The 12479-nt window shown below is 51.7% G+C and overlaps 1 protein-coding gene across 1 annotated transcript; it reads right to left on the minus strand.

Moving 5' to 3' along the window:
• Positions 1–289: 289 nt before the first annotated feature.
• Positions 290–4522, minus strand: LOC104351080 (structure-specific endonuclease subunit EME1). The gene is made up of 9 exons (XM_086480965.1): positions 4421–4522; positions 3954–4161; positions 3743–3870; positions 3465–3557; positions 2863–2981; positions 2500–2635; positions 1848–1963; positions 829–1018; positions 290–466 (listed from the first exon to the last, which is right to left on the minus strand). The coding sequence occupies exons 1-9, from the start codon at positions 4520–4522 to the stop codon at positions 290–292; spliced, it is 1269 nt and encodes a 422-aa protein (XP_086337091.1).
• Between the last annotated feature and the right edge of the window lie 7957 nt (positions 4523–12479).

A 12479-nucleotide genomic window follows, 5' to 3' on the forward strand; every position in this document is an offset into this window, starting at 1 on the left:
AAGCAAAGATCGTTATTATTCAAAATAATTTATTTTGGATAAAATAAATAAAATGAACTGTCGACTCTCAACCATGTCCAACTCGTGCTCTTCTGGAAGATGTTGACCGTCTTTCTTGTGTAAACTCCACGCGTTCAGCAACTTCATCCAACCTTCTGCTACAATCAATTCTAAATCTGTTTTAAGTCTTTAAACTAGGGTCAATGACTGTTTGTTCTCTAAGTCCTTGTGCCCGGCAGAAAACTGAGTACTTGAACCAGGCAAACACTAAAATCCTCATTGCCTGGGGCTAGCCAGTGAAATACAAAGAGAGGCCAGGACTGGGGGCAGTCATCTGCAGATAGATTCGGCAGGAGAGCTCTGGGCCGATCCACCGGGAGGTGGCTGTCACACCGTCGCCGCGGCACACGGGGATATTCGCCAGCATGTTTTCCTTCTCCTGCTCCGAAGAGCATCTGCTATAGGCCTAAAAGCAACACAAAGGAACAGCGGTGTCATCTAGCTGCATCCGTTGCTCAAAAAAATAATCCAAGCTCTGCGCCTGTCACCGCTCCACCCTTTCACAACGGACGCTCCTTTTTCACCCCGTCTCTCCCCAGCTCTCATTTGGGAGCTCACAGGCTGACGCAGAACCGATAATGCTCCCTCAGTAGCCTGCTCTGTAAGGCCAAAGCAATGGGTGCCGTGGCACCAGTTCCCTCACTGCCTTACTAAACTGCTCGCACAGAACTGTTGTGTCCAATTTAATACCAATGAAATGATTTCTTCCCCTCCTTACGTTAGCTGGCTGCCTGCACACAGTCCTCAGTATTCCTGAGGCATCCTCACCCGGTACAGAAGCTGAGGAGAAGGGTAGACGGACACGATAGCCTCAGTCGTCTCGAGGCTGACCCGGTTAAATTGTTGTATCTGTCTCTTCCAAGCTTCCAAGAGACCCTTTTGAGAGGGAGCCGCCTTCACCCCTCTGCACCGCTCCTTCTCTAAGCTGAAAGGGAGCCCCGTCTTCTCTCGCTCTTGCCTGGGGAGAACAAGGGATGGGAAAGAAAATGAGTCAATGAGGCTACGAAGAAAATCCTATCCCTGCACCTGTTGTCACACGGCCAGAGAAGGAGAGCCACCTCTCACTCCGTGCTGTTACAGACACCACTGGCATCAAAGTAAATGCTAAAAACTGGGCCCGATTTTCTTTACATCCAATTTCCTACTGAAAAAGAAACGATCCTTTACTTGGGAGCAATCCTGACACAAGCCAACACACATACAAAGTGGTAAACAAGAATTCAATTTCTGACTGTCCACCGTAATGAAAGACTTCTACGTCTCACTGTTAATGACATCTCACCTCTTCTTACGGCCGAGATGTGACATACAGCAGCTGCTGTGACAGGAATGCTACGATCGTGTGGGACAGCAGAAGGGGGCTTGCTTAGCCACTGCTGTGCAACCTGCTGCTGTTCTTCCTTATCCATGGCAGCAGCTAAGCAGCTCCTTTTCAGTAATGTCTCTCTTGGCTACACACGGAAGAAAAGCTGGTGCTGTAAAAGCCCAGCTCTACTTGCATTCCCTTCCCACTCCTCAAATCAGACTGACAAGAAGAGCGTTGCTCAATGTCAAGTGAGACTCCAATGTGAAACCAGTGTCTGTCCCCACCCCTCCCCGGGCAGGACCTCCGTTTCCAAGAACCAACCCTGTGCTGAATGAGCAGCTGCTCTGTGTCGCCTGGTCTTTCAAAATCGTTACACCGTGTTGCCCTGAAGTGCAGCCCCGTACCTGCTGTTCCCCCCCAGTCCCTGTGAAAGTGCAGCCTCTCCAAAGAAGACATGACCAAACCTCGTCTCCTTACTCACTTGAACGGTGCTTCAGCTACAGCTTTTGTGAACACGGTGGTGTATGCTCCGAACTCCCCCCAGGTCTCAAAAAACCTGACTTGGATTTGTTTCCTCAGCTGCACATCGAGCAAGGCCTGTAAAGATCATTGGAAACAAGAGATGGAACAATGGATCTTCTCACATCCAACTCCACTGTTGGTTGAAAGGGTCACAGCATCTTGCTCGAGGACAAGAACATCGAAGCTCTCCCCGTTTGGGGAACAGCTCATTTAAGGCACTGAAGTATTATGGGGCAGCCTGTCTCCTGCCAGTTAAGAGCAGTTGAGTGCCATTTCAGCTGCTGCAGCTCCTCAGTGGCAGGCGCTTGTTCCACGCAGGCCAGCCAGCCCAAGGCAGCGCTGACATGCTTTGCCAGCGGGCCACGAAGGGCGAGAGATGCTGAGGGAGACGGACGTCAGGATGGAGGTGAACGAGACACGTCGGTCCGTGGCAGAGCAGGGACGTCCCTGAGCAGGGGGGAGCTGAGCCCAAAGAGCTCTGTCCACAGACACACGGACTAACGGGGGCTGAATCCCCCCCGTCCAAAAAGTGTGGGATTGGGTCAAATGCTCAAGCAATGGCAGACAACAAGAGCTGGTGGCTGCGTGCCATCAGTTTGAAAAGGACTCACCTCTTCCACGTCCATTGTGGTTACCACCGGGCCAGAGTCCTCAGCTTTCCTTTTTCTCCCTTTTCGCTGTCCCTCCTCTTGGTTTCCATTCACCGCTGCCTGTCCCAGTCTGGTTTTTGACGGAAATAGGAAAGACCTAAGAAGAGTAAAGCAAGGCTGGGAGCTCATGCTCTTCCCCAGGTCATTGTGGTGACAGGCTGGATGGACCTTTGCTTCTGTTTCTATACAACAAAGCGTGGAGCAGTTCTGGGTGGGAACACCTCTTACGCTCCAGTCTTTGCTAGAAGGAGTTAATGTAAGCGCTGATGGCGTTTTTCAAGGGCAGAGACAACACAGAAACATTTGGAGGGAAAAGAGTTTAACCTGAAACAATTTTGTGCTCCAACTACGGCCAGCGCCAGAGTTTTCCCGGGCATTTTCTCCATCGCACGAGCTACGTAGCTCTGGAGGGTCTCCTGTCCTTCAGCACAGCCCTGGGCCTCCTGCAAAGATCAACAGAGAAAAGGAGTTAAACCCTTCTGAGGTGCACAAGCAAGCGCAGCAACCTATGGCTCTGATTCTGCAGCTGGATCTGCAGATGAGAAAATCTGTTTGCGATGCTCCTCAGGGGCAAGCAGGCAATACTTGATGCAGCACAAAGTTACGGCAGTGGCCTCACTGCCCTTTATTTCCTGCCCTAACTCGTGACAGGCAGAAGGAAATCAAAAATAATCTCACTTCATCTGCCAATGTTACCTCCTCAAAAGTCTGTGACAAGTTGTAACTGGGAATGAAAGCTTGTCAGAACTTTGCATTGTACAACCCTAGTGGTTTTGACCCGTTAATGGCTTCTAAAACCAGATTTCTGCTTTACTGAAACTGTGGCTCCAACCCCCATCAAAACCTTCCTGCCGTGAAGGGGGATGACAACCACCACCTTCACAGCAAGGCGTGTCTGGGGGCACAGAAGTCATCAACACTCTCACTTGTACGCAGTTGTGAACCATGGACAAAAGCTCCTCCAAGTGAAGCACAGCCAGGACATTGGGATCTTCTGCCCATTCGTCTTCTTCTTCCATCTGTCCAGACAGGAAAACAGCCAGACCAACAGTCTGCTTCTGAGTCGCTCCAACCAGCGCTGCCACTCAGAGCTCTGAGGCAGGGAGATTCGAGGGTTTTTACTTGGGTTGCTAAATACAATTGCTAACGAGTGCAAGTAACAGAGGAAGGAAAGGGCAAGAACAGGGAGATTTTGCTCACAAACCTGAGATGACACGATCTTCCTCCTCCAGGTGATGCTGCAGGGAACAGTCTGATTCTCAACCAGGCAGGAATAATTCGCGGCCTGCAAGGCGCCGAGGATCTTTTCACGGCATTCGGACTGGAAGAGAGCTGGAACCGGTGCCTAGGTCAGGCTTCCACAGAGAGGAGACCCCACTCAGCCCAAGGCAGAGGTGGGCTGTGGGGACAAGTACCAGGATCCAGCGCCGCCGTTAGGTATTTCTGGCAGTCCCCTGGTCGCTGATCTTTCAGCATCGTGTCAAGGGCCCTCTTCCTCTCTTTTTCCTGCTCCTGCTGCCTCCTCCGTGCTTCTCGCTCCTTCCTCCTCTGCCACGCCACCTGGCAGGGTGCCTCCCTGTCCCTCTGACTGTATTTGGACTTCTTGGGCGGGGGGGGATGTTTCTGGGCTCGCTCCGCTTACCAGGGACCTACTGGGCTGCTCTGTGGAGTCCCGCCGAGAGGCTGGCAGCAGGGACCAGGAGGGCCTCTCGGCATCAGCCGTGCCATGGCAGCTGCTGCCAGACCCTGCTCCAAACGCCAGGGCTTCCCACGGCCGTCGGCTGCCCAGTGCCACCGGGTCACCACGGGCACAAGGGCCAGTTCTCCAGGCTGCATCCCCACTGCTTGGGTGGGGGACCTTGAAAGCCACCTCCCTCCTTACTTCCACTCTTCTCTGGATCCTCTCAGACAAAGGGATGACCTCTACCACGTCTTCGTCTTCGTCCTCCTCTTCCTCTACCGCCACCACATCGTCTACCACCATGTCGCCTACCACCACCCCATCATAATCCTCCTCCTCCACATCTAGCACCTCCTGCTCCGCCTTCTCCTCCAGATTTTCCTCCTCCACCAGCTCTTCCTCCTCCTCCCCCAGCGCCTCCTCCTCCTCCTCCTCGCTGTCACTGCTCAGCACCACCACGGGCACTGACAGCCTCTCCGGACGGGCACATAGGGACAGGCCGCGGCCCGCCTCGCCGGGCCGTGGCGGTGGCGCTGGAGGGGGCTGCAGCAGGGAGGCGAGGGCTGGCAGCTCCCCGTCGCTGTGTGAGTGCAGGGGGCTCTGCGGCTGGCCGCCTCGGCGGGGCGGGGGTAGGGCCCAGCGGCGAGAGGGCCCGGCGGGGAGGCTGTGCTTGAGGAGAGGGGTGCCCCGGTGGAGGGCCCTGCCGGGACAGCGGGGTCAGGGCCTGCGGGTGGGAAGGGCCTCGGGTGGTTCCCGGCGCAGCCTGCTGGGAGCCAGCTCGGAGCGGCGGCCGCGGTGCTGGCGGCATCCTCTGTTGTGGAGGCCAAACTGGGCGAGGATAGGTCCTGCGTGACCTCTCCAGGCTGCTGCTGGGCTGCCCTCGCAGTGGAGAAATCGATCGTCCTTGGAGAAACAGCGTTTGTGTGCGCCGGGGAGAGACCGAGCCGCGAGGGGGGCAGGAGTCGGGAGGCTTCAAAAATCCCCTTTGTTCCTCGGGCAGTGTCGCGGGCAGAAATATTCCCAGGGTGTCCCTGGGGCGGCATCAGAACGGTGAAGTTTTGCCGTTGATGCCCGATAGGACTTCAGTCGAGTTCCAAACTCTCTGTTTCAGTCTTCTCTAGGTAAACGCTGTGCCCTGCATGTCTGATGCTTTGGGGTTCAATTTTTTTATGGGGAAGCTTCTTTCATGCAACACAAAATGTAGCCCGGGAGTTTTTCTGAGAAAAGTTCGTTGGGCTGTAACTCTGTGGCATTTGTGTGATTGAGACTAGCTCGTGTTCATCTTTGCCTCCTTCCCTGTAGTCTGTCAAGTCTCGGAGCCTTTCTTTTCCTTAATGGGTAATCTCCTGAAATTCATGGCTCTTTGTAGAGCAATTAGCCTTCTCTCAACACTACCTCTAGCTCACTGTGCATGTATGGTAATTTAATTAAGATTAAATTAATGCAGTGGCTTCCCTCAAGTTAAGGAGAGAACATGACGAGAACCACTCTTCCATACGAAGCTGCTGCTCAAGAGGCTAAATGGAGAGATTCAGAAAAATTGGATTTGCCTGCTCACTGCATGAAAAGCAGTACGGAAGAGATTTACAAGAAGAACTAATTCTATCTCAATCATTTTTAGCAGAGAGGAGGTCATGAGAGGGTCAGCTTTCTTGATAAGAAAACCAGTGTTTTCTGTCCGTGTCTTTTGTTGCTTTGTTTAAGGAGGAATTCTGTGGCGTGAAAGGTAGTCTGTGTTCCAGAGAAAGTCAGTGTCTACAACAACTGATTATTTTTTTTTCCTTGACTTGCCCTGGTTGTGACTCGAGAATTTGCACAAAATGCTTCACTGAGTGTGTTCAGGGTAGGAATTCTATGTACGCCGGTGTGTAGTCCTGGCTTGGAGTCTTCTCGTCTGTAAGAGTTCGGAGTATGACTGTGTAAGGAACCGCCCCGCGGCCGAGGAGGAAGCTGAAAGGGAGATCACAGCTTGTCTGTTCTCCAGGCCATGTCAGGCCCATCCCAGCAACCAGCAGTGCCTGTGCCTCATGTGACGAGGCCTGGCTGGAACAGGAATTTGTGCCAGGCCTTCGGCATCGCTGCCGAGAGTTTTATTCCTCCCTGGGCAGCAGCAGCAGCAGCAGCAGCACTTGAGATGGGGCGTCTTTGCAGGGGCCTTAGGCCGTGGGGGTCTTGTTGCAAATCTGCAGTGGGTAAGAAAAACTCCTCTACCCACAGTGAGATCAGTAGAGACGTCCTTTAATAACGATGCGCCCCGGGGACATGGGATCCTTCCCCAAGATGTCCGCCTGCACATTGCAATCAACAGAGATTTAGACAGTAAATTGATACATAGTTCATTTATACAATACAGATTTAATTTCATCCTCTCGATGATTGGTTCTTCTCTCAAGACAGGTACCATCCAAGGCTGTTGGGGTGTGGACTAGCATTCATATGAAGGAAAACCACATAGCTCGTGTGTAAACTGTAGGAAAATGGAAGAGTTGGTGGTTTAGTGACACGCTCAAAGCAAAAGGAGTCTTTTAGTGCTGGGTGTTGGTGCTGAGGGTTGCCAAGTCGATTGGCAGCTTCACGTAAGCCATTTGAGAACAAGGCCCTGAGAGCAAGGATCTCCAGGGATGTCTCGGGCAGGGCTGGGAAGGGGTGAGGGAGGCTCCAGGCTGCTGCAGAGGGGTGGGTGGTAAGTAGGGTGTGGGGGATAGCTGGGCTGGCTCTAAATGTCCTGGTAATGAGCTGACAGTCCCCGTGTGTGGTCTTGGCTCAGGCTTTCCAGCAGTAGCTGTGAGCGCAGCTTCAAGGCAGGAGGCGGGGAGGGCAGTGAGGAGGCTGGGATGCTCTCCTGGGTACCCGTTGTGGAGATGCTGTGGCTGGAGTTCCACTGCAAATGTTCTTTCCCCCAATTGGTCCTCAGCCCGAGCCAGGCCCTTGGTTGGGGTCAGTGCCCGTCGCAGAGGAGCAGATCAGAGTGATGGCTGGCTCAGCATGAAGCATCCAGGAGGGTGCTCCTTGCCTCAACGAGCTCCCCCCCATCCGGGGCCTTGCTGGAGACAGACACATCCACCTCTGCCTTATGCCTGTGCCGGCTGGTCTGCAGGAGCTTTGTGCAGCATGGGGTCCTGCTTGAATATCAAGAGAGGTGCTCCTCCTTGAGTAATTGCTCATCGAGGTGGCTAGCAGTGTCCCACCGCAGCACCAGCACTGCTGACGCCTTTTGAAATCAGTGGTAACCCTGTCTCCTAGGAGCAGTCTTGTTCTCTATCTCCTTTCCATGTGAAATATATATATTTTTTTAAAGATTCTGTGATGAACTTTAAATAGGCTTAAACTTGGCCACTTTGTTTTTATACAACACTGATAGTAGCATCCTTTTCTGGAGGGAAATCATACACCTCATGTTAGAATACAAAATTCCGGTCCACAGCTCTTGGGTGCTGGAGTCGTGTCCTCTATATGCAAGTTGGTTGTAATGTGCTGTGGCACGACGCAAGGAGCTGTACGCTGACAGTCTGGGTCTTGCATACAGTAGTGTAAGATGTAGCACTGTTTGCCTGGAAGTTTGGTGAGGAGAGGCGTGGGTATAAAAGGAAAAGGAGTTGCACTGGCAAAACACCTACTGATATTTGGAATGGCTTTCAAATCTCCTAGAGATGTGAATATCGCTGTCATGGAGCTGCTGATAATGGCGTATGCACTGAAGACTTCCTGTGCCAGGAACATCATTGGGGTCATCCCCTACTTCCCCTACAGCAAACAGAGCAAAATGAGGAAGAGAGGCTCTATAGTCTGCAAGCTGCTGGCCTCAATGCTCGCCAAGGCAGGTGAGTGTCACAGGGAGCAGCAGCGTGGCAGGCTTGGGCGCTGCTGGGCGTCCCAGAGGGCTTCTCTCCTTCTGCTCTTCTTCTGTTTGATGTGGGGACCTGCTGCTGAGCCCTTGAGCCACTTGGGGGAATTAAGTTTCTTTGGTTTAATTTTAATTGTTTGCAACTTGCCCTGGGGAAGCGGCCTAGAAGTGTCATATTGAAGTGCAGTGTCAGCCTAGTGCTGTGACTTGTCGCATGCCTGTTTCTCCTTGTGTCTTTGGAACTTTTTTTGTTAATCTCTTTATGCTTCCTCTATCACATGGCACAATAGTCGGAGTAATAGCTAAAACAGTCTGGAAAATGGAGATATTTGAGGAACTCCAGCCATGTGGGAGTTGTGTCAAGGAGTTGTGGGGTTTTTTTTTCTTTCTTTTTCTTTAGGTTTAACACACATGATCACTATGGACCTTCATCAAAAGGAAATTCAAGGCTTCTCTAACTGCCCAGTCGACAACCTGAAAGCATCCCCTTTCTTGCTTCAGTATATACAGGAAGAAGTGAGGTTCCTTTAGTACTCTATATATCAACTTGTCTTAACGTGACAGCAGCATTGGGCCTCTGCTTATGTGGAGGTTGTGTTGTCAGGCTAGGTCAATCGTTCTGAGAATTAATTCTTTCTTAGGAGGTACCTATTGCATGTTTCTATGGGAAAATGTTCTATTGTACGATTGTGCCTGGAAAGCAAGTGAACTCTTGATGATAAGCAGAAGATGAGCTCGCCCTCTGTAGAGTTAGTGCCATTTGAGAGATGCTGTTTGTGTTCCTGCATGTAATCACCTTTTAAGTCCCGTTAAACTGTCTCCTCTCACCCTTTGTTCCGGGGTGGAAGTCTGACTGCTCTGAATTATTGATAGACTTTGTCTTGGGCTGAGTGTAGGAATGCTGAGCACAGCAGGGCTGGGGGCAGGGCACGGAGGTTTTATTTGCCGTGTGCAAAAGACTGATGATTTATGGCCACACAGTGCGAGCAAGGCTTCCCGCTATGGGGAGGTGGGCCCTGGGTTCAGACCTTCCTCTGCAGACAGCAGTAGCTGCCGCTGGTCCGTGTAGGGCAGGTTAAATACAGTGAATGTTCCCACCTTTGCCCGTTTTGAGTGCAAGGCCAAGGCCTTCTCTGCGCTGGCAGTGGGGCTGTGCATGCTGGTGAGAGCCAGGGTTTGATACCTCTGCCCCCCAGAGCCCATCACCACACCTTCCCCTTCCTTCCCCTCGCTGTGTTGCCACAGAATGAAGATTTGGGTCTGGGGAAGGAGAGTGGGTGCGATGGTTCAGGCATGTATCAAATCAGCTACTTGCTGGCAAGAAGGTCTTTACTTACAGAACTTTTTATCACATCCCGATTCCAGAAATGTAGTTATTGTAGCCAAATCTCCTGGTGCAGCTAAAAGGTAAATGGATGCTTTCCTAGATGGTTAAAAGTAACTTGGAAAAGATCTGAGCTGATGGGAAATGCACCAGGAAAAATATGGGAGGGTGGCAAATGGATCAGCCATCTGGTCTGTAAGTCCTCCATGTCTGGAAACAGGGGGGGAGTCTGTAGTGGTGCAGATGGGCAGCTGAACTGTGCAGTTCCAACCCTGTGGGAGTAAACTCTGGAGGTCTCTGCTGCTGCAGGGCTAGGTGGTTCACCTGGGGCCAGGATCAGCCTTGCTGCCTGAGTTTCAGCAGTGGCTGACTGTCTCAGAAAGCATTTAACATGTGGAGGAATGCCAGGAGAGCCCTGTGGTGGAGCCGAGGGGTAGAGTGGGCTTTGGGATATTCAGGAGGAATGAAAAGTCGCTTGTGGTGAAGTTTCTTGCGGGGGAACAGCCACAGAGGTGCAGCCTTTGCTTGCCCTCTTGGGTCTGGGAGAGGCCTGCTGCACTGGGCTGTGAAGTTGCATCGGCCCAACATCTTCCTGACATGCTGCGGTTGTCCTGCAGGGCTCAGTCTTACGCTGAGAGACTACGGCTGGGACTAGCAGTGATCCATGGAGAGGCTCAATGTACAGAGCAGGACATGGACGATGGACGTCACCCCCCTCCGATGGTCAAAAATGCAACTGTGCGTCCTGGTCGGGAGCTGCCGTGTAAGACTAAGCTTCTCTGCTTACCTTTGGGCAAAACCAGAGAGAAGTTTGGTGGAAATTGCTGTTGCTTTAGCTGTGTCGGTATAACCAACTTAATGGTAGTTGGATCAGTGCAATTTTTCTCATGGAAAGGTTGATATCAGTGAGTTGTAGGAGAAGGTACAGGGGAAGGTTTTTATTTGACTCTTTCTGGCCATGCAGAGCATCAGTGTTGTCCTTGGCTGCGCCCACTCAACAGTGTCAGACCGACGAACCTCTGGTAAAGGCGGTGCTTTTACAGTGCTCAGCAATAAAACTCATTGAGCTAACGAACAGAAAAGAAACACAGAAGTGTACCTCACGTGGGACCAGCCACCGAGACTGCTGTCCCCGCTGTGGAGGGGAGGGCTGGCCTTTGTCTTCCCCTCTTGCTGCAGCCATTGTTACGGCTGGAGACTTTCTTTGTATTGGCAGCCAGGTGATGATGTTCCAGGGTCTGTTTTGAGAAGGTTTTGAGGCTTGTGTGGCTAGGGTGAACAGGTTCACTGAGAGCATTGCTGAGCTTCTTCCTGTGCTCTTGCCATCGATGATTAAGCTGCTGATCTGGGAGCACGGAGCAAAAGAAAAAAGGAAGAAACCTGTGTTCTGGGAAATGCCGTTTTCTTAGGATTGGTTGTGTTCCTGCAAAAGCAGCGGTCAAGTAAGATCAGTACAATCAAGATCAGCTCCCTCTTGGGAGGATTTTAGCTTTCTAGGTAGATGGGGGTAGGACAGAAATGGAGTGCAGTGACTGTGGCTGAGAAGTGAGCGTGGGAAAGGGTGCGTGGTGCTGTGTGTGGTAAGGAGCTACCCATCATGCAGCCAAACTCAATTATACCGGTGGTGGCTAGGTCTACTGATAAGCGTCTCCTCCCATCTTTTGAAGTTTAAGGAGAACATCCCCCTGGAAGCAGTGCGGGGATGTGTGGCCATGCACGTGGGGACAGCCCTGGCTCCCCCAGGCAGGCATGCAAGGACACATGGCCGGGGGCAGGGATGGGACAAAGCTGGTGGGCCTTCTGGGGTGAGCAGGAGGGTGAGAATCCCTGAGGGGAACCCCAGAGCAGACCCGTGCTGGCAGCGGGACAGGTGAGCTCCCATCAGCCTGCGGAGCTGCTGCACCCCAAAAATGCAATCCCAGCCAGGCTGGCATTGAAGGGGTTCGTGGTGAGCCAGGGATGTTCCTGCCTCGCTGCACACAGGCTTTAGGAGAACTCATTTCTGAGCTCACCTCAGAGCAGTGGTAAGCCAGCTTTTGGGTTGGTTTGGTTTTTTAAATAAAATTGATTGTATAAAAATGGCAGTACCTAAAAAGATAGTTGTTGCAAAAAAAAAGAAACCAAAAAACTTCAAGTGGCTGTGTTTTGAAAAAAACAAGCAGCACCACAGCCACACGATTGAGGCTGGACGCGATGCTGGAGGGGGGACACAGCTCTGAGCTTCTGGGGTGGTGTTCGCCAGATTAATTTCGAAACCCCAAAACCAAACAACAAGAATTGCCATGTAATTATTGCCTTGAATAAGGAGTGCCGTGCCCATCCTTGATACGTCCGTGTAATACGTGGATATTGATAAGTAGTAAAGTTGGTACGTGGAAAGTAGAGTTGTGCGGAGAAGGAAAAAGATAAGGAAGGGTTCAGGTTTGAAAACCAAAAGATGGGGGGAGGAAAGAGTAAACCTTATGAAAAATCCCCTTTAGGATGTGTTCTGACGCATTGGAAAGCTAGAGCAGGACAAGGGGGCACAGAAAATAAGAGAAAGTTAATCAAGTATTGCAATCAATGGTGGCCGCTTTATAAGCTGGAAGATGGGGCAAAAGGGCCTAAGGAAGGCGGCACGTTAGACTACAACACGCTCTTACAGTTACTGTTGTTTCTGAGGAGAGAAGGGAAATGGGATGAAGTAACATATGCTGATATGTTCTTTGTTCTCCAGGACAATCCTGAGTGGCAAAGGGACTGCGGATTAGTACCCCCACGAGACCCCATGGTCCTCGCATTCAAACAGAAAACAAAAAGAAACTAAAAAGATGCTGTTTGGCTTGTCGCATTGGCCAAAGGTGTACAGAGAAAAGTCAAACTAACCCTGGGTCAGAACAAGATCTCAGTGAACTCTTTAGGCCCCCTCAGCAGCCACAAGGGCGAGATGAGGACTTAGAAAGGGTCCGTACCCCTCCACATCCTCCCTCCTCCCCACCAGATAGCCCGATACCTTCCCGAACCCGGGGAAGGCAGACAACCGAAAGTTTTCCCAGCTCCTCTCTGGGACGCAGTTGGACCGGATGGAGAAACAGGAAGAGTCAAAATACCAT

Source organism: Leptosomus discolor, unplaced genomic scaffold (genome assembly GCF_034619465.1).
Source record: "Leptosomus discolor isolate bLepDis1 unplaced genomic scaffold, bLepDis1.hap2 HAP2_SCAFFOLD_29, whole genome shotgun sequence".
Taxonomy (NCBI): domain Eukaryota; kingdom Metazoa; phylum Chordata; class Aves; order Leptosomiformes; family Leptosomidae; genus Leptosomus; species Leptosomus discolor.